This window comes from Homarus americanus, unplaced genomic scaffold, assembly GCF_018991925.1.
Source record: "Homarus americanus isolate GMGI-L3 unplaced genomic scaffold, GMGI_Hamer_2.0 scaffold48393, whole genome shotgun sequence".
Classification (NCBI taxonomy): Eukaryota; Metazoa; Arthropoda; class Malacostraca; order Decapoda; family Nephropidae; genus Homarus; species Homarus americanus.
Window position 1 is genome coordinate 228,420 of NW_024720684.1, and position 20,847 is coordinate 249,266.

Consider the following 20,847-nt stretch of genomic DNA (forward strand, 5'->3'; position numbering starts at 1 on the left):
TTTTTCCATTTTATCTTCTTTTTAAAAATCACGCAAACCCAATCTAACGATCTTACTCTATGATACATTTTAGTTCAGTTAGTTTAGGTAGGTTTAGTTCAGTTTTGTTTTAAAAAGAAATTCACGGCTAAATAACGTATCTGTACTGCTAGCCGGCGTGTCTGACCCGTGTTCACGAGAGTGCTGGTTTACGCCTAAATATCAAATTGGTATTATGTTTAGCCGTCTTCCTTTTTACCACAGGTCGAGTTAAACTACTGTACAGTCCCTCGTGTTGGTTGTGTGACCTGACAACATATCACAGTACATTATTGTATTGAGGCCCTGAAATGAGGAGTAAACTCGGCTCAAAAAACCTAACCTAACCATAGCGACAATACCAGAATGATCTACAATACACAGAGAACTTGTCCTCCCAAAACTGAAGAAAAACGAGTAAATTGGATTAATAACAAATCTTAACTATTAACTAGGATCGTAATGACAGTTTAGGTTAGGTTAGGTTAATGATGCCGACCCCTGGGGCTTGTTACGACGCATCGAAGTGACAATTGAGTACAGGGTAAAATTATTGTTTCAGTTATCCACCTATTTGGAAGTTGTTCAAAACGCACCAAAAACCATCGGAAAAACATAATTTCAACCTAACTTAACCTAACCACTCTTACAATAAGGGGTTAAGTTGGGTTAGGTATTGGTCAGGTCGGCTCAGGTTGTTTATGGATAAGAAAGAACTTGACGGTAAAGTAATTTGCCTGTGGTGGTGATTCATAGCATATAGTGATTAGGCGTCTGGTATAAGATACGAGTGTGGATCTTGAGAATATTTAAGAATCAATGAAAAGAAGACGAAGCTATCTGCATACTTAGATGTTTATTTAAAACTTGTATGTCAGTATAACTTGAATGAAAATAGAAATAATGAATAAAATTTGTACGGAAAAAGTAAAACCGAATTAACATTGAGATTTTGAACCATATTTTCCAGGTATAGTAATACATAGTGAATTATAGGAACGCTTATGAGTGAATGGAGAGGTTTAATTTTTTTTTGTGAATAAGAGTGAATAAGAATTGGTCATTAGTATTGTAGAGTCTAAGATGAAAAAAAAATCCCTCACGCCAGGAAAACATTCATCAGTCAGATCAGGAAAGTGGACGCGGGGTCGACTAGAGACAGCAAAAAACACAGTGGGATCTCTCTAGTGTTGTCTGAAGGCGGTGTGTACTGGTGGCAGGTGTCGGTACTTACCTTTGGGTTCGTCGCTGTTAGAGTTGGGTGTGTCGGTGTCGCGGGCGTGGCCTGGGGACTCCCGGGACCCGTGAGACCCACGCGGGGACGGTGAATCGCGCCGGTCCTCTAACAAACCCAGGCCCCCACCTCCGCCGCCTCCGCCACCGCCTCCGCCGCCCGTGAGGAAGGCGGTGCGGGGGTCGAGGGAGGCAAGGAGGGCGGGGGAGAAGAGCCCTGAGGAGGAGCAGGGGATGACTGAGGAGGAGCATCCTCCATCTTCCATCTTCGCCGTCTTGGCTGGCAGAGGGGAGAACGCCGACCCGGAGAGACTGCCCGTGGGTGGTGGGGGTAACTTAGCGTGGGCATCATGGGCGCGGGCGTGGGCTTCGTGGGCGTGGGAATGGAGCGGATGGAAGGCGGAGGGTGAGAAAGGAAGGCGTGGGTCAAGGTGAGGGTGGAGGAAAGGAGGGGCGGTGAAGGGGAGGAGGGGTAGGTGAGGGTAGTCTGAGAGGGGACGCAGGAGGGAGGTGGTGGAGGTGCCGTCCTTCACGCTGTCAGACGCCTGTCAAGGGTAAACACAACACAATGGTTAAAAGGTTACATTATTATACTGACACCTCCCCCCCCCCTCCACACACACACACAAATATCGCACCCAATTGGCTTATTCACTGTACTCAGGTAAGTTAAATCAACGTACTCAAGGGGTCAAGATATCATAATCAATGGGCTATTTGTACTCAGGGAATCTAAGCCATGGTACTCAAGGAAATCAAACTACTGTAATTATGAGGTTAAGACATCGTACTCAAGGGACTAAAAACACGTCACTCAGTCGAACAAAAGACTTCACGTACTCCAAGACCCACTTTTACAACACAACAACAACGACAACAAACACACGACAACAAACACACGGAAGCCATGACGTAAACCAGTTCTAAACCATTTTTTTTACATATCTCATTTTGGGGGGGATGGGGTGGAGGGTGATGGGGGGTGGAGGGGTGATGGGGTGGAGTGGAGGTGATGGGGTGGGTGGGAGGTGATGGGGTGGGTGGAGGGGATGTGAGGGGTTGTTCACTCTCTATTTACTCTCACTTACGTGTAGTTAAGTTAGTTCGCCCAAGAGTAAAAAAAAAATACACACATTAATTTTGGTTGTTCGTGTTGTTTACCCATATATATGATGAGGTGTAGGGCGTGGGTGCTGCAAGGGGGTGGGTGGGTGTATCAAGAGGGCGCGTGGGTGGGGTGTGTGGGGGTGGGGTCAACAAGGGCGTGGAGAGTTACCTGGGTGTGTAGGGCGTGGTGTAGGCGCAGTGGGTCGTGAAGGGAGACGCCCTGGGTCAGGCCAAGTAACCCAGCTCGAACGAACCCTCCGCCACCGTCCATCTGAAACACATCACACTGCAGCTAAATTAACATAGTTAAGTAGAAACATGCATACAGACTGAATTGTAATTCCTATCATACGGTCAATCCATCATACAGTCATAATAGATCATACAGTCATAATAGATCATACAGTCATAATTTATCATACGGTCATAACTTTTCATACAGTCATAAGCTATCAAATAATTTTAAAAGTAATTCCTATCACAGTTTTAATAGTAATTCCCGTCAGTCTAAAAAGTAATTCCCGTCAGTCTAAAAAGTAATTCCCGTCAGTCTAAAAAGTAATTCCCGTCAGTCTAAAAAGTAATTCCCGTCAGTCTAAACAGTAATTCCCGTCAGTCTAAAAAGTAACCCCTATCACACAGTCTTAAATAATACCTCATAAATACATCTTTACAATCTTTAATAAAACCTTTAATACGTCCTTACCGTCAAATAAGACCTCCCATAAACCCTCTCTGATCTCTACGCCCTTCTTAAAGACCCTCTCCAGTCTTAAATAACCCCCCTATGGTCTTTAACTAATATATCTTGTGTTAAATAATATGTTTACTAAATCAGCCTAGTCTTTGCATCCCTACCCCCCCTCTCCCTCTCTCTCTCTCTCTCTCTCTCTCTCTCTCTCTCTCTCTCTCTGGGGACCACAGCTTTTAACCTTCTTCCTATGATGATTTAACCCCAAGAGTATGATGATTTAACCCCTAGAGTATGATGATTTAACCCCTAGAGTATGATGATTTAACCCGTTGAGTATGATGATTTAACCCCTAGATTATGATGATCTTACCCTTTGAGTATAATGATTTAGCACCTAGAGTATGATGATTTATCCCTTTGAGTATGATGATTTACCCCCTTAGAGTATGATGTTTTAACCCTTTGAGTATGATGTTTTAATCCCTAGATTATGATGATTCCTTTGGTATGATGTTTTAATCCCTTAAGGGGTTAGTCATCATACTCAAAAGGGTTAAGTCATCATACTCAAAAGGGTTAAGTCATCATACTCAAAAGGGTTAAATCATTATACTCAAAAGGGTTAAGTCATCATACTCAAAAGGGTTAAATCATCATACTCAAAAGGGGTTAAGTCATCATACTCAAAAGGGTTAAAGTCATCATACTCAAAAGGGTTAAAGTCATCATACTCAAAAGGGTTAAGTCATCATACTCAAAAGGGTTAAGTCATCATACTCAAAAGGGTTAAATCATCATACTCAAAAGGGTTAAAGTCATCATACTCAAAAGGGTTAAAGTCATCATACTCAAAAGGGTTAAGTCATCATACTCAAGGGATCATTATTGAATTCCACTCAGCATCTAGTCAATCTCCCCCCCTCTCCTAGCTCTCCTCAATACCCGCCAGCCCAGCCATTAATTTCTTCACCATTATCCTCCACACCCCTAATTATGAACCACAAGAACAATTACACACACACACACACACCTGTCCCCCCCCTCTCTCTCTCTCTCTCTCTCTCTCTCTCTCTCTCCACTTTGTAATCTATACCTGGCTTATATATCAGGGTTGTGTAAGTAACTCGTGAATGCAAGCCTTTTTCTTTTTCACTATAATACTGAACACTGCTTTTTCACTATCAATTATGGCAGAATGAAAATGAATAACAAAAAACAATATTGTGAATGCTACTTTTCACTGTCATTCACGTCAATAACAACAAAAACAATGACAATAGTTATATGGTGAATGCTACAGTTCATCCTAAATCACGTCAGAAGCAATACCATAAATCACCATAAATCACATCGAAATAACATGGAAATTAAAAAAAGTCCAGTACGAAGATAAATACAAAAATCTATACAATAATAATAATAGTAAAAATCTATATAATAATAATAATAATAATAATAATAATAAAATAATGATAATAATAATAAAATAATAATAATAATAATAATAATAATAAAATAACAATATAATAATAATAATAATAATCGATGTCTGACTTGTCTTGACCCTGGACCTGGGAGGCGACACATGAAACGTGTGTGTGTGTGTGTGTGTGTGTGTGTGTGTGTGTGTGCCCTTCTATCATCTTCCCCCAGAGCTAAGGTATGGACAGAAGGATGAACAAACGGACAGATACACAATCGAAAAAAACGTAAATACCCACAAAACAAATAAATAAACTTGTGTAAACAATTAAAACAACAAAACACAAACGGGAGGACAAACAGCCCCTCTTCCCTGTACCGTAACCGTTGCCTCAAGACGGGTAGAAGAGAATGGGTCATACACAACGGTTAACACGATATTACGGTCACATCGGGGAAAATTAACGGGGTCGTGTAGGGGTTAATAACACACACAGAGTACACTTCATACACGGAATATATATATGTATGACAGTATACATGTATGTGTGTGTGTATGAATATATATATACACACTTAGCCTCGAGGATGGTTAATTTATTAGCATGAGTAGTTTTTCACAGCTCTGTATATGGCTTGCCAGCTTAATTAAATCCTATCTCAGCCAGCTTAAATAAATCCTATCTAAGCAGCTTTCATAGCGACCAACGACGTCATGCTAAGATTAGGGTGACGATTCCTATGTCGGCCACAAGCAATCCTCTCGTTACCTTGATTCACAAATCCTTAAAGCAGCTAAGAGGTTAATCATCATAGCTCTATAATCTCCCCTCCATTAACCTGCATAAGACATCACCTCCATAATCTCCCCTCCATTAACCTGTATAAGACATCACCTCCATACTCTCCCCTCCATTAACCTGCATAAGACATCACCTCCATAATCTCCCCTCCATTAACCTGCAAAAGACATCACCTCCATAATCTCCCCTCCATTAACCTGCATAAGCCATCACCTCCATAATCTCCCCTCCATTAACCTGTATAAGACATCACCTCCATAATCTCCCCTCCATTAACCTGCAAAAGACTCCTGTATTACATATAGATACATCTTGCATGACCCCTGATCCACAAGATGTTCTACGGGACTAAGCGCATGACAACAACAACTCCATGAGACTGCACAAAACAACAACTCCATAAAACTTTGCATGACACCACAATAAAGGTTATATTTGTAAGTTCAGCATGACTAGTATCGAGGTATTTTCAGTTAACACATCTTAACAACATTCTTGCACCATAATCTCTTCACCACTATAGCCTGTGCATGACCCCTCACTCCGTAAGCTCTCCTACATCACAGTATAAATTCTAATGAACTCTTAACTCATCTCTGTCGTGCTTCCAATTGCTTGCTTGCATGACTCGTCCAAAAATTATAAATATGTTCCCTCGAGGTATGTGGCATAGACCAGATCACATACGCTTAAATCTTTAGTCAATCACCTTCCTCAATAATGACTCCAAGTACGTGTGATTAACCTTAGTCATTTACGAGTTATTCTAAATATATTTCAACAACTGTATATAAAAGAAAACTACGTGAAATGGTAACTACTACTATACAGTAGATGTCCACGAAAACCACTGAAAAACTACGTAATTTCAACAAACTCACCAAATACAGTAGATATATTACAGTAATATTTCACAGACGAGTTAGAAGTAATCATTATTTTTTTCTATCTCAATAATGAAGATGATTATGGCTTCGTTAGTGTCAAAACCAAATCTATTTATTATTATTATTATTATTATTATTATTATCTACGTCAAGCTTGAAAAAAATACACACAAGGGACAATATTTCCAAAGTGTTTATTATACAACCACCACCACCACCACCACAACACCACACCACCACCACAACACCACACCACACCACACCACCACCACACCCACCACCACAACACCACACCACCACACACCACACACCACAACACCACACCCACACCACCACCACAACACCACACCCACACCACCACCACCACCACACCACACACCACCAACACCACAACACCACCACCACACCACAACACCACACCACACCACACCACCACCACCACACCACACCACCAACACCACACCACCATCACCACCACCACACCACCACCGCTGTTTTTAATTTTTTTCCCTCCACCAAACATTTACCGGCGTGAGTGAGAGGCCCATAGTGCGTATTTCAGCTGTAATGAGCGCTAGTGATGGTCAGACCTGATTTACGAAGACAGCCCGACATGATAATTTGACAAAGTGTGACCACGCGGTGAATTTCTCTAACGCGTGAGTTCATACTGTTTTTTGTGATAGATAGATAGATAGATAGATAGATAGATAGATATAACGAAGGTAAAAACTAATAAAAATTTAATTGAAAAAATAAATTAAAAAAAAATAATTACTAAATACTCAAACTACAAATAAATAATTTGGTGAAAATACAAAATTAAAACCAAAAAATTAGTCTGTACATATAGAACTGAAAACAACGATAACTAACGAAAACGTATGAAAAAAAATAATTACCGTACAACCAAAAAAATTAATAAAAAATACGATTAAACCAAAAGTAAAAATATAAAACAGCAATGAATAATGAATTTAAAAACGAGTGAAAAATAAACCAAACTAAAACTTAAAAGAGAATTAACTAGAAAATATATAATACAAACTACGGAAAATACAAATAAAACAGAAAAAACCCCAAAAATCCAATAAAGGTAAAATATCCCAATAAAAACAAAAACACAAATTATTAAAAAAAAAAATAAGTAAAAATGTAAAAAAAAAATTGCTGTAATAAAAAACGAATAAAAATTTAAATAAAAAATAAATACAAAATCAGTAAGTTAAAAATTAGGAGCAATAAAAGGAAAATAATGAACCGATCAACAACCGCCAGTAAACCAGGTAATTTACGAGGGGTAAATAGACTCATAATGAAGTAATCATTGAGCTTAACCAGTACACAAACACTACCATTCAATTACCACAACACTGCTAGTCCATCCATCAACAACTCCACGCCTAAATTCTCTATCAATTCTCACACATAAATGCTAAATAATCTCCCGTGACATATAATAACAATTACCGTGTGTTACAATCATTAAACTACTTGGTGTAATGACCCAACTACTGTACTGCTTGTTAGAACGTGTAGTACTACCATCAAGTTCACTTATACGCTATCAATTCTCACAACCAAACGCTAAATTGTCTCCAGTGATTATAGAAATTATTAATTTATTTGTTATGGCCAATAAACTGGTTGGTGTAATGTGTAACTACCACAATGCTTGTTACGATTACTAAATTACATGTTATAGCCACTAAACTGGTTGGTGCAATGTGTAACTACTATAATGCTTGTTACACCGCGTATCATCAACCAATAAACGTCTATTGTCTGCCACGATATAATTACGATCATTACTCTATTGTTTATTATACATATAACCTAACTTAACCTAACCTAACTTAACCTAACCTAACCTACATCAATTCAACCATTAAGAAGTCTACACCTTAATTATACTCATATATCTCTTAAATAAGTTATTTTCTCGGGGACTCATAATTAAGTTACACGTGACAATATGACACACACACACACACACACACACACACACACACACACACTAAACTGGTTCACGACACATCACACTAACAACACACACACACTTACACTACACTGTATACTGTAGATATCAACCACTCACGGGGGTCGACGCTTAGACACTACATCAACACGAGTAACCAAACTGCCCTGTCACAACCATTTACGTAATAATCACCACTTCACAATAACCATTACCTACATTGTTTGTCTTCATCAAAAGGTAAATATAACAAGTCGACGATTGAGTGTTACATCAACCAAACAATACATACTAAGCTTTTCTGTCACGATTTATAATGAACTCTGTTAGCTACACACCGCCCAGCCGCTAAATTGGTTGCTACAGCATAACATTTAAATTGCTTGTCAGCTGCCTGTTACAAATAATACATTCTACAGCCATTAATTGTCTGGCTTGATGCTCGGAACAACACTGAGCTGTTTGGTGTCAACATGCAACATTAATTAACAACAATTCCAACGCCTAAACACTGACCTAACCTTGAGCAATAACCACCACACAGCTTGGTAAACCTCTTAATTCCCACCAAACGGCTAGTAACCAAATACAATATCCGGTAAACAACCTCGTTAACCTAATTCATCAATAAGTATACGAGACTAAACTGTAATAATTCCGACTTACAACCACTAAACTGTACGCCTCTTCCGCCACCAGACTGCCAACATCCTCCCACCACCACTACTCTACCAACACAAGATCACCTTTGACAACACTTACTTCACCCACCGTAAATTGTACCTCTTCCACCAACGCCAAATTTAAATTACCTCTTATCAACATTAATCTAACTACAACAACACAAAACTATCTCCACCAACACTAAACTATCTCCATCAACACCTAAGCACCACCGCCATCATCATCATTATCTCCACCAACAATGTGACAACTTGACATAAAATACTAACAAAACAGTATAATGTTTTCAGCTCAAAAGAATAACAACACGAAAACAATCATTAATTATTTAACACTTCAGTTCTCTCTTATAACATTACAACGATAAAGTCATTAAATAAATCAATAAACTAATAAAAAAATAAGTCATGTATTAGCCAGTGTTCAATAACTTTACAACAAAATACAGTAACTTAACAAAATCAATACAGTAAGAAAAATCATTAAACGAGGAATAGTATTTCGGTTACTGGTACAGCTATCGATTACTTTACATAAAAATCAATAATTACTCAGCACTAAATGTCTTCAGTTATAGCCAACACAGATTCAACAATCAATAAACAAGTCAACAATTACGTCTTAACTTAGCTAAATTATCTTATTGGATGAATACAATCGTTAATTGAATAATCAGAATCGACACTCAAACGCAGGGAAATTGTCGGTCTTCCCGCGCGTGATGTGCCAACGAACGGTCGGGATCCACGCCCAGGGAAACTAACTACAATATGGTACTACAAAAATCTACGTGAAGAGGAATCGACAGCTTAAAATTACGTAGGTGTTATACTGGGGAAAGGGAATTCTTCAGTTCAGCAGTACTGTATATTCAAACATTAATATTGCAAGCTGATGACATGAAAACGGGTCACCCGGCCTCAGCACCACACCCCTCCACTCAGCAGATATCAAGCGCACCTGCGTTATGCAACTAAGCATTACAAAACTATAATATATTTATATAAATCAGCAGATAGAAGCATATTACACCTGCAGTACTGTGTAGGAGTTATCAAATATTTTTTTACAACTATGGCACTGACACAATGCGAATAGTGTATCAAGCACAATATCTGCTTTATATAACTGGCAAGATATATATATATAATTAAGTACAGGTGTTATACATCTATGAAATAATGTATACAATTTCAAATCACAACACAACTATACCATATAAATGTTAAGTACCTACACTATACAACTTAATAGTAACGTTATAATATACATTTTCAATTACCTAACATAATACAAATACAGAATATATAATACATGGTCAGTGAACAACCTACCATACAGCGCCAATTAAAAAATATATAAATTACTAATTCCCTTCCTTGAAATATATTTAATAATCTAAATATACAGCAACTTTGGAACTACTGTACAACATCTACAAACTTAACAGCCAAGGAGATCAGAACAATCCAAGAGGCGACGGTGGCTCAAATTCCCAACAAGACCAAAAGAACAACTCAATGCTTACTTTACCGTGCACCCATAAGGGGTTCAAATAATTACTTATACTGTACTTTATATCTTACGAGTAGTTTACGTCACCAATTCACCCTTCTGTAAAATAATAATGAAGAGTGAACGAGACCTATCAACCCTGGATCGGGATTATATGTTAATTTTTCCTCCCCTAACTAGGATTATGTGAACGAATCTGGATAAGGCAATTCTAAGGGTTTTGGGGGGGGAGCTGTTTTTGTTTTCACCTAAGTGGGCCGTTGTTGTTGTTTTTTCACTTAAGTGGGCTAGTTGGGTGTTTTCTTTAGATCTCTTGTTATGAGGTAAAATTTTGTTTTGAAACTGAGAATCTGGAAGGTGGATGAAACACCAGAGACCATTAAAGAAAAAACATGATTTGAGGAGCTTCAGTACTTATTCCTTATTCGCCGAAATCAATAAAATTCACTACACTCACTATTATTTTCTTTCAAATGTCTTTTATAATTTCATATCCTAACAGATTTATCGCTTCACCTCTAGAACTCTCACATATTGTAAAAAAAAACCGAACTTCAAAGAAAAACAATTCCACGGCTCCGGTTTTACTGTATGTTGTCACGATTCAGTGGTACGAGGATCCAACTCTAACCTAACCTAACCTAACCTTGAATCACTGGAGCATTATGGTACAGTGTCTCATTATTACACAGCTTAACACATTAGTTACCATCAACAAATATAAACATTACGTAGGCAACTCGACGTCTTGTGGACAATGCCTGAGTGGTCCATAAGCGTTTCTACTATCACTGGAAATCCTTTACCACCATAATCGATCAATTTATCTATGGATTCAAAACCCAGATTTTCAAAGGTTTGTACTTTCAATATTTACCAGATTCTGTTGATGTAAAAATGCACCAAACTGGCCCACTGAAATTACAGCATAAAAATATCGTCAAAAATTATAGCATAAGGACCTATGATTGTCAATATTCAGCTCAACAAGGTTCGACCAGCCACGAATAGAGTCATTCTTTACGTAAAAATGAACAATATCTTTACGGTTAATTTCCTTGCAAAAGTTAGTTAAAATCATAATACTGGTGGTCATATTTCTCAATCCATAGGAAAACAACAGCCTGAAATTTAGCAAGCATAACTGTAATCATGTTCTGGAAACTGTAAAAAAAAGAATCAAATAGAACTACAGGTACATTACTGTCGTCCAAGTTTTTGAAATTTGACTATGCCTAAACCAGTACATAGGCAGCCATGACAAGACTGTACAGTATGTGTCAAAATCAATACAGCGAAGACCTCAGCTGCAATGAGGCAAAAATTAGCAACAGCTTTGGGATACAATTGAATGGTGTTTGTAAATGGATAATATATATTTCATTCTTAAGTGACTCTTGTAAATATTTATTAGTATTATTTTTTTACTATTCTCCTATAACAATCTTATATAAAACTCGTAATATTTACCAAAATCTAATAATCATTGCTATTACTACAATCATCAAGAGGTCGTGTCAAATTGTGTCATTAGCACCACCTTCTTGGCACTACAGTCCACAACTCTACACAACGGGGTATTATGAGAAGCCCCATAACTCAATAAGGATGTAAACACAATCTACTGTATATAGTGTCCAGTTTCTCTTGGTAAATATACTCTACATCTTACTTAACTATGGTGTTGACAGTCAAGACAGTAAATGACTTATTATCATCTGTAGTTACTCAACAATATACTAACATCTAGAACGAATTCTCAGCCGAAATCTTTTATCTAATTATATTCTGTTGAGTATAAGGAAACCAGATTTTTTTGGGGGGTGATAAACTAATTTCCAACAATGTGTAGATACTGTATACCACTTTGGCCTGGAGGCGACGGTGTAGCCAAACAAGTTGGTTAGTGAAGGCTGCTGGAATTTTATGCATTACCCATGTATTACAGCAGTAAGAATGGATGATAAACAGCTAATGGAGAACGTGCAGATGTTTACTCTTGATATCACTCACTCTACATAATAACGAGAAAATTCTTAAAACTATAACTATTGTCAAATTTGAAGAAGTGTTTAACATTAGGCCTATATAACATTAGGCCTATATAAGATGCGGCTCTGTGAACACCAACATCACATCCAGTATATCAAACATAGCAGCACTATGTTTGTAAACTCTGCTTTTTATTCTCTATTTTGTCAGAAATTATCACCAAACATTAAATATACATCAGTTGAACTTCATCTCCAAGAATATTCATTAACACTTAAATATTTGGTAGAGTTTCTGCTGTCTGTCTACCTCCAATAAACTTACTAACTTCCAGGTGTTATAGTAATTAATATTGGATTACAAGGAACATACAACACTTGAGATACATGTTGAATTACTATAATGATCTTAATTCCCTCGACTGTATTACAAATTCCCTCTTAGTCTCAACACCACAAACTACCAGTACTGTATTTTGTTCACCTTAATTCAATAACACTTCGTAGCGGGATATTATACAGTGAGAATTTGTTCTGTATGAAAATCTACTGGAATTTTTTTAGGGGGGAGGGGGGGGGGGCTCAACTCTATCCAAAAGGAATCGCCTCGTCAGGATTACAGTGGTGGGAATTTGTCCAGTTGGGAATTAGCTACTAAGATTTTGTCCATTGGGAAATTGTTTGATGGGATTAAGTCCAATGTTCTAATTTCCCCAGCAACAGTTTCCCCAGTTTAATTGATGTCTAACAAGCTGTAGTTCCCCCAGCTGAGGTAATTATTACGTGTGACGCCCGGGGGAGTGGCGGCGCCCCTCAACTGCTGACGAAGACATCACCACAAACACCCGCAGCAAAGTACCTCTCACACATCTAATATTGACGATAATATAATAACGTGATGTCAGTGTTTGGGATTTAAGTTGGTTCAATTTCTCATGATCACCTATTTATTGTTTCTATTTTAGTGATTTACTTTCTTAGGAGTAATTTGCACCTTTACAACCAAGAGACATAGTTTAACTGCTTGGGTGTTTGCTCCTGAACTGCCAAGTTATTGCGGTGTTTGTTTTTGGGTGTTTCAAGTGTCTGGGTTGTTAAAACATTGCTCACCAAGTCTTTATAAAGTCAGTATTACCTTAAAAGTATTCGAAATAATCTTAATTAGTTCACAAAGATGTTTAAACACCGATCACAACTACCATAAACATTGTTGTTAATTTAATATTTAGATCATTCTACCGTCGGGGTTATTGATCGCAGTTTATTAGGTGTTAGCTTCTACAATATACAAATCAAATTTTAAATCACGTGACAAACTTGTTTCCTTCGTACACACAATTTCTATTTACGTTTCGATCAATCAATTTTTGACCTGATGTATACTGTACTTAGTATTAAATAATGTCTGAGAACTACGGACAGCCGGAGTGACCATCACATTGTGTCAATAATCCTATTTTACCTTCTATCGACGTTTTTGTGACTCAACCCTTTAGGATGGACCGTTTGACTGATCTATTAGCTGTCGGTTGTTCTTAAATAATTATTATCGTATAAACAAATAAGCCACTTCCAAGTCTTGGCGCTGTGAGGCTTCATTGCGGACAACCCACTGGAGTGACCGATTAGCTGGCGTCTGAGATGCTTTTAAGTTCCGTTTGTTTACAGTAGGTAAGCCACGGCCCCCTTGATCCCTAGCCTCCCCAGATCCTCTCCACCTAAACAATTCAGCGGAAACTTGTGCGAGGCGCAAATTGCCGTCTAGCGACGCCGCCGCCGTGACCAGCCACACTGGCGGCAGCAACAACGGCCAACAAGACCCCACCAACACACTCGCCCCCAAATCCGCCGGAGTCATGCTCAAGTCACGACTCAACCAACTCATTAAGCTTATATAGCGATTTATCTCTACTCAGCTTTTTAAATACGTTGTTTAATGTAAGAAGTGACTTAATTTACATATTGAAAGACTTCCTTTGTTGAAGCAGAAATACATAGCAGCAACAAGCACGATTTCAGGAGACGCAGTTATAACGTTACCACACAGGACTATAATTAGTCTGAAGCTTAAATTTCCGTACTGTCTGAATGCATCTTGAGGAGAGCGCTATTAGTGGACTTATTAAAAGGGCGAGTCACTGTCAAGTACCTACACACACACACACACACACGCACACCAGAACAAAGGTAACAACAGAGACTACGGCGGTCGTTGTGGTTATGACTGCACGAAAATCCAGAGTTCGGGGGAATCTAATTACAGACATCTAACCATCACAAGTTAATTACTCCTGACGGCGACGAAGGCCAAGAGTCTACAGTAGGTGGCGCTAACGTCGTGAAGATAAATACCCCTCAAAAGTTAACTCATTATAAATATGCTTAAGACAGAATTTTTACTGCGTGTTGCGTGTGGTAGATGACCCAAAGAGAGAGAGAGAGAGAGAGAGAGAGAGAGAGAGAGAGAGAGAGAGAGAGAGAGAGAGAGAGAGATTCTTCAGGTGATCAGTATAATAAAAAAAAAGATATTTCACCATCCCATAAAACTCAAGTCTGGTAATATTTCTCGGTGTTGAGTGAGCAAGACCTGGTATACTTCCCGGTGTCCCATACTTATCAGGTGACAGACGAAAAGGTTTAAAAGGGAGTTTATATCTGGAGTATTGTGAAGTAAGACGATCGTGATAATGTTGGTGATTAAGATACACAAGAAGAAGGGAAGGGAGGAAGAGGTAGATGGTAAGGGTGGAAGAGGTAGATGGGAAGGGTGGAAGAGGTAGAAGGGAAGGGAGGAAGAGGTAGAAGGGAAGGGAGGAAGAGGTAGAAAGGGAGGAAGGGTAGGGGAAGAAGGTAGATGGTAAGGGTGGAAGAGGTAGATGGGAAGGGTGGAAGAGGTAGAAGGGAAGGAAGGAAGGAAGGAAGAGGTAGATGGTAAGGAAGGAAGAGGTAGAAGGGAAGGAAGGAAGGAAGAGGTAGATGGTAAGGAAGGAAGAGGTAGAAGGGAAGGAAGGAAGGAAGAGGTAGAAGGTAAGGGACGAAGAGGTAGAAGGGAAGGAAGGAAAAGGTAGAAGGGAAGGAAGAAAGTGCAGGAGAAAAGTGGATGGGAAGAAGTAAGAAAGAGGAGAGACGGGAATGGGAAGAAGGAAGAAAAAATGAAATATCAAGAGGAAAAAGATGACGGGAAGAACAAGTAAGAATTTTTCTTTTAATAAATTTCGAATGACGATTTTTTTTTTATCTTTGAAACTTCAGGACACCAGCAAGCATGTTAAATTGAGAGGAATAATTTGCAACACAAGTATAGCAATTGACGCTGCACTTTCGACATTTAAATTCATGTCTTCTAACGTTAACTAATCCACAAAGAGGACAACCTAATCTCTATGATAATTTATCTAAGTCATGAAGACAACCTTATCTTAATCAAGACTATGTATATCCACTAAATCTTCACAATACGTTAAATAAATATCTAAAACTACAACTTAATCCCTATAATAAATTAACTAAATCATCCAGACAAAATAATCCTCTTCTAAATATTGTTAGATAGATCTTCAACCTTCAGGGAAATCCTATATATTAACTAAATCAGTATTATATAATCTTCAAGAGACTCTACGTTAACTAAATGATGAACACAAACAACCTCATCCTCCTGAAGACCCCAAGTTAACAGGAGGAATAAATAACCTCAAATAAAAAGCCTCAGGAGGTAAATAAATCAATAAAATAAATAAATAAAAATCACCAGAAATATTCCTCGATAGCCACACTACTGCTCGCCCCTTGAGACCTAACTCGGTAACAAAACAAAATAAACTTATAACACATAGGTGCATCAACACTTCCTAACCGATAAGTTAAGTATAGGACCAAGTGATCAATTAGAGTTTGGAGGGAAGCGAGATTGGGGAGACGGGAAGCGAGATTGGGGAGACGGGAAGCGAGATTGGGGAGACGGGAAGCGAGATTGGGGAGACGGGAAGTGAGATTGGGAGACGGAAGGAGATTGGGGAGACGGAAGGAGATTGGGGAGACGGGAAGCGAGATTGGGGAGACGGGAAGCGAGATTGGGGAGAGAGAGAGAGAGAGAGAGAGAGAGAGCAGACATCGCCACCAGAATCCCTTACCAAACTAACCATCGTTGTTTGTCAGGGAAGTCACGAATTTTCGACTGTAGCAAAAATTAACTATAAAAAAACACAACTAAATCCAAATTGAGAGGCACTATATAATTATGCTAATGTGGGTAGGAAGGAAGGAAGGAAGGAAGGAAGAAAGACGGGGAGAGATGGAGATAAATTAAATCCCCTCCCCGAAACAATTAATGGTATAGAGATTTTCCGGTGTATTTCCTCATTCTCAACTGCAACACAAACTAACATAAATAACTAAACACTACTCAAAGAGGTGAGGAGAAGTTGCAATAATTATGACGTCGAGTGAGGGAAAGCGGACGAGGGAAGTGAGAGAGAGCTCGTTAATATTGTTTTAAAAGAGTGAGTTCCTTCGTTAAACCGAGCACAAGTCATAATCCCATGCAACAGAGAACTTAAAAATACATTCAGGTTGGCGCAGTGTTACCGTAAAAGTGTAAGTGAAGGGAAGGAAGGCAAGAGAAGATAATAGGCCGGGTGCTAACCAAGGCCGTGAGGTGGCGCTAGGTGGTGGGGACTTGAACGAGACAGCCAGCCAGCCAGCCAGCCACTCCCTCCCTCACCGCCGCCACCACCATCATCTTCACCAGCCTGACTCCTCTTCTTCTTGTTGGGTTGATCTGCTCAGCTGCTCGCAATTTTTTTTTTACAACTATTCTCTTCTTTTACGTTCGAGAAATTACGACACGAGACCGTTGCTTCATAAACTTTGGCAGATGACGAAACGCTTTAAAAACTTAGCTTACAAGGAAACGCAAGATGAAATGCAGTTTAACGTTTCGTCCTAGTTTGAAGCCTTTCTCCACTGTGCAATTTGGGTTATATTCCGTGGCAACAATTATGTTTTACAAGGGCTAGAATGAATAAATGAATGACAGCGGATGAAGGGATGTCTGTTGCAGCAATAAGAATGAATGAGTGAATGAGCTGTAATAATTTAGCAGCACAAATACCTAAGAATGAAAGAATGACAACGAATGACTGAATAATCGGGGTTTCTCTTGCTATCATCCAGTCTGCAATATGACGAGAAAAAATTACTATCGAAAAAAATTACTCGATATTGAAATAAACGTATAAACCTCTTATGTTTATGGAAATTTACTCCCATTAAATTCACTAAGCTGTATATATCATGCAGATTAAGTGTGATACAATTAAAAGAAACAATCTACACTACAAGGCAATAAATTTTAGGATGATAAATATTGCTAATGATCGTATTCATGACCAAAAAATTATGGGCTCGTATCCCTACATTAATCATACTTGACCACGGGGCTAATATATTTAACCCCCTACTCCGGCTAATACATCAGTGTTGACAGGTATGAGGAGTAAGGTCAGCCCAGGTCACACTCTTGTTAAATGGTAAACGTTTCTCGTCAGTTATGTTTGTAGATAACTTTTAATCACTTAGAATAACTTTCAACGACAAAACCAGGTGAGGGTGATGCCAGGTGTGGGTGTCGCGTAACATCCAAAGAGCCGCTCAAGTTACGCAAAATATACGCAAAGTTTATAAGATCAATCTTAGTACGAGAAAGTGGAACTGAAGCGACAATCCTCGAAAATAAAAGAAAATATATAATATTAATATTTCCCTCGACTTTAAATTTCAAGATTAACTTTACCTCAAAATACAAAGTAAAATATTTGACCAACATAATACTACAAGTGAAACTCATAATTCCGTGGAAATAAATTATGCACTTACCTCACGATCGTTAAAATAGACTGTTAAACACATAAAATCTCAAAACCTTTTAAAACACTTGAAAATGATAGAATATACCAATCACAAAGCTTATTATTACCTTGTTGAAATATTCCATCCACTCGGTAAAGTATCAGTTCACAGTCACACGATAATAAATATATAATAATCCAAGTTCATTAAGTTTTCCTTTCTTTTTTTTTTTCTAGTACAACACAAGTCACTGGTGAGGGGGCAGTGGCCGTCACCCCCGGAGACACGAGCGAGATGTTGCCTCAACGACGAGCGGGCGACAACTGACTCGCCCAGGCAGCTACTAACCCCAGCCAGCGCCCAGGACTCACCCTCTCACACACACACTCGGGGGGCGGGCAAGGAGAGGCCGATGTTGAGGGATAGATGTTAAAAGGTGTAAGGAGGGATCGTGATGTTGCGGCAGGGTGGGGATAGAGGGCCTTGCTGAGTGGGGTGCTGGTGAGAGAGGCTCATGGCTGGTGAGGAAAAAGGGGAGATCTACGTAGAGGCTTGGTGGTGGTGGTGAGAGGGAGGAGGGATTGTAAGCCCGTGGTGATGATCTGGGTGTGAGTTACAGGTACGATGGCGGGGATGGAGTGGTGCTCGCTGGCAGGAGTGGCGGTCGTCAGCAAAAGTGAGCCTCAGTCGCGGTGGCCGGTGGTTCAATTAAGGTAAATTTGGGTGAAGTACAATGTCTCTCCAGGGAAATGGTTACGCCTGAGATTTTGACAACCTTTCTCAGCGGAGGATATGAGAAGAGGATAGTATAAATATTTGACGCACACATTTTTCTTATTATATTTTGTAACACTATGCAATTAGGATCCACCTGAAGTTTAGCCCCCCCTCCCACGATGACCTTTAATAACCTAATCTAACCTAACCTAACCTAACCCCCCAAATAGGTTATAGCGTTTGACAGTTTAATCTTAATGTGTAATAAATTAGGGACTGCTAATTATCATAAGCTCCAATATTTCTTACCATAGTTATATTTTAGTTGGCAGTAGCTGTTATTAACGTGTATCTAAACCTCACATCAGCAATTCACAACTATCACTCGATTCCTTGGTTTATCACAATGACTGACTTAAATATCTTTCCCGCAACTATTTATATTAATCCAAACCTCACTTACGCACCTCATTAATGGTACAAGTTATAATATACTTCATCACACACATACGCACATAAACGAGTAAGTGGACCACCGTAAACGCATCTCACCACTTAGAATACATGTACGTGTTTGACGCCCTTCATCGGATACGCACATAAAGTACACACGAGGCCCAGGTACCCAACGACAGTAAATCCAGTTTGTAGACCAGACCGATAAATTACCACACTCCTTCTCCATGCCAAGTATTGACCGATAATACCTATAATTGAAAAATATAATCTGATTAAAAACACTCATCAGTGGAAACTTCCAATTAATTTCGAGACTTAAAATAATAGGGCATAATTTTTCACAGGTAATATGGTATAGGTGTTACAGGGAGGGGAAGGGAAGGGGGGAATTTTTGGAATTGATCAGTCATCCTTTCCCTCCCAGTTTCCCCCTTCACCAAAACTGTGGATAGATTGCATACCCTCATCCCCCCCCCCTCCCTTCCTCTCCCATTATCATCCATCTTCTCAATAATAATAATAATAATAATAATAATAATAATAATAATAATAATAATAATAATAATACCACCCTTAGCTAGAACAATACAATAAGAGTAGCACTAAACACGTTCAGATGATATTATCCCCGGGTTGTGGCTTATTAAAGTTATTATTACCCAACACAACAAAGAATCACAATTGGGCCCCCCAAAAAAAAATTCTCAGAGAGGGACCATCTTGTCTCTAGCGTCACCCATCATCTGTACCAAGTGACGTAAAATTTAGTTACAAATTATTGCCAGAATTGATGGTTTACAAACTTAGGATTACAGGCACACAGCTTGTAGTATCAAATAGCTAATGACTACAGAATGAAGTACAGAATATTTCAAATAACAAGAGTAATATTATCTTGCAATATTAAATTTTTGCTACAATTACAATAGATAACATGATATAACAGTAACAATAATAGTACTGTACTGTACTTTCAAATCAACACGAGTTTGAATCCTTCTACATTATTATCATTATTATTATAACAAAAATTCCAGTTTTTCATTCGGTTAACTTCCAAATTTGATATTCATATTATAGTGAATCCTCCAAAGAAATATATTAATTACTAACACAAACAAGGCGTAAATAAATCTAAGGCATTTTCCCATAACATTACACACACACACATACCTATTCCAACCCCCATTAGCATACATGAAACATCTGAGCCAATGATCATGAACTACACATCTCTGGTTGAAACGCCCTCTTATTAGTCCAAAACAAACGTTACTGATCCAAGGTTAGAGTTTATAGGTTTGGTTCGGTTAAATAATGTTAGGTTAGATTAGGTTAATTTATGATTAGGTGTGGTAAATTCAGGTAGAATAAATTAGGTTTGGTTACAGCAGATGGGTGGGTTTGGTTTGGTTAGTTAAGCTTCATATAGATAATGATATGTTACATTAAGTTCAGGTAGATTATACAAAGTTAAGTTAAGTTTGAT

At 38.6% G+C, this 20,847-nt stretch overlaps 1 protein-coding gene across 1 annotated transcript in view; it reads right to left on the reverse strand.

Annotated features, from left to right (window-relative positions):
• LOC121860685 (E3 ubiquitin-protein ligase Rnf220-like) overlaps nucleotides 1-18,484 on the reverse strand; it is a 100,304-nt gene extending 81,820 nt beyond the window's left edge. Inside the window, exons 1-3 of the mRNA XM_042357960.1 lie at nucleotides 18,310-18,484; nucleotides 2,528-2,629; nucleotides 1,253-1,796 (exon numbers count right to left, since the gene is read on the reverse strand). Of these exons, the coding sequence (XP_042213894.1) occupies nucleotides 1,253-1,796; nucleotides 2,528-2,629; nucleotides 18,310-18,327 (664 nt within the window). The 5' untranslated portion in view covers nucleotides 18,328-18,484. The remainder of the gene's footprint in view (nucleotides 1-1,252; nucleotides 1,797-2,527; nucleotides 2,630-18,309) is intronic.
• Between the last annotated feature and the right edge of the window lie 2,363 nt (nucleotides 18,485-20,847).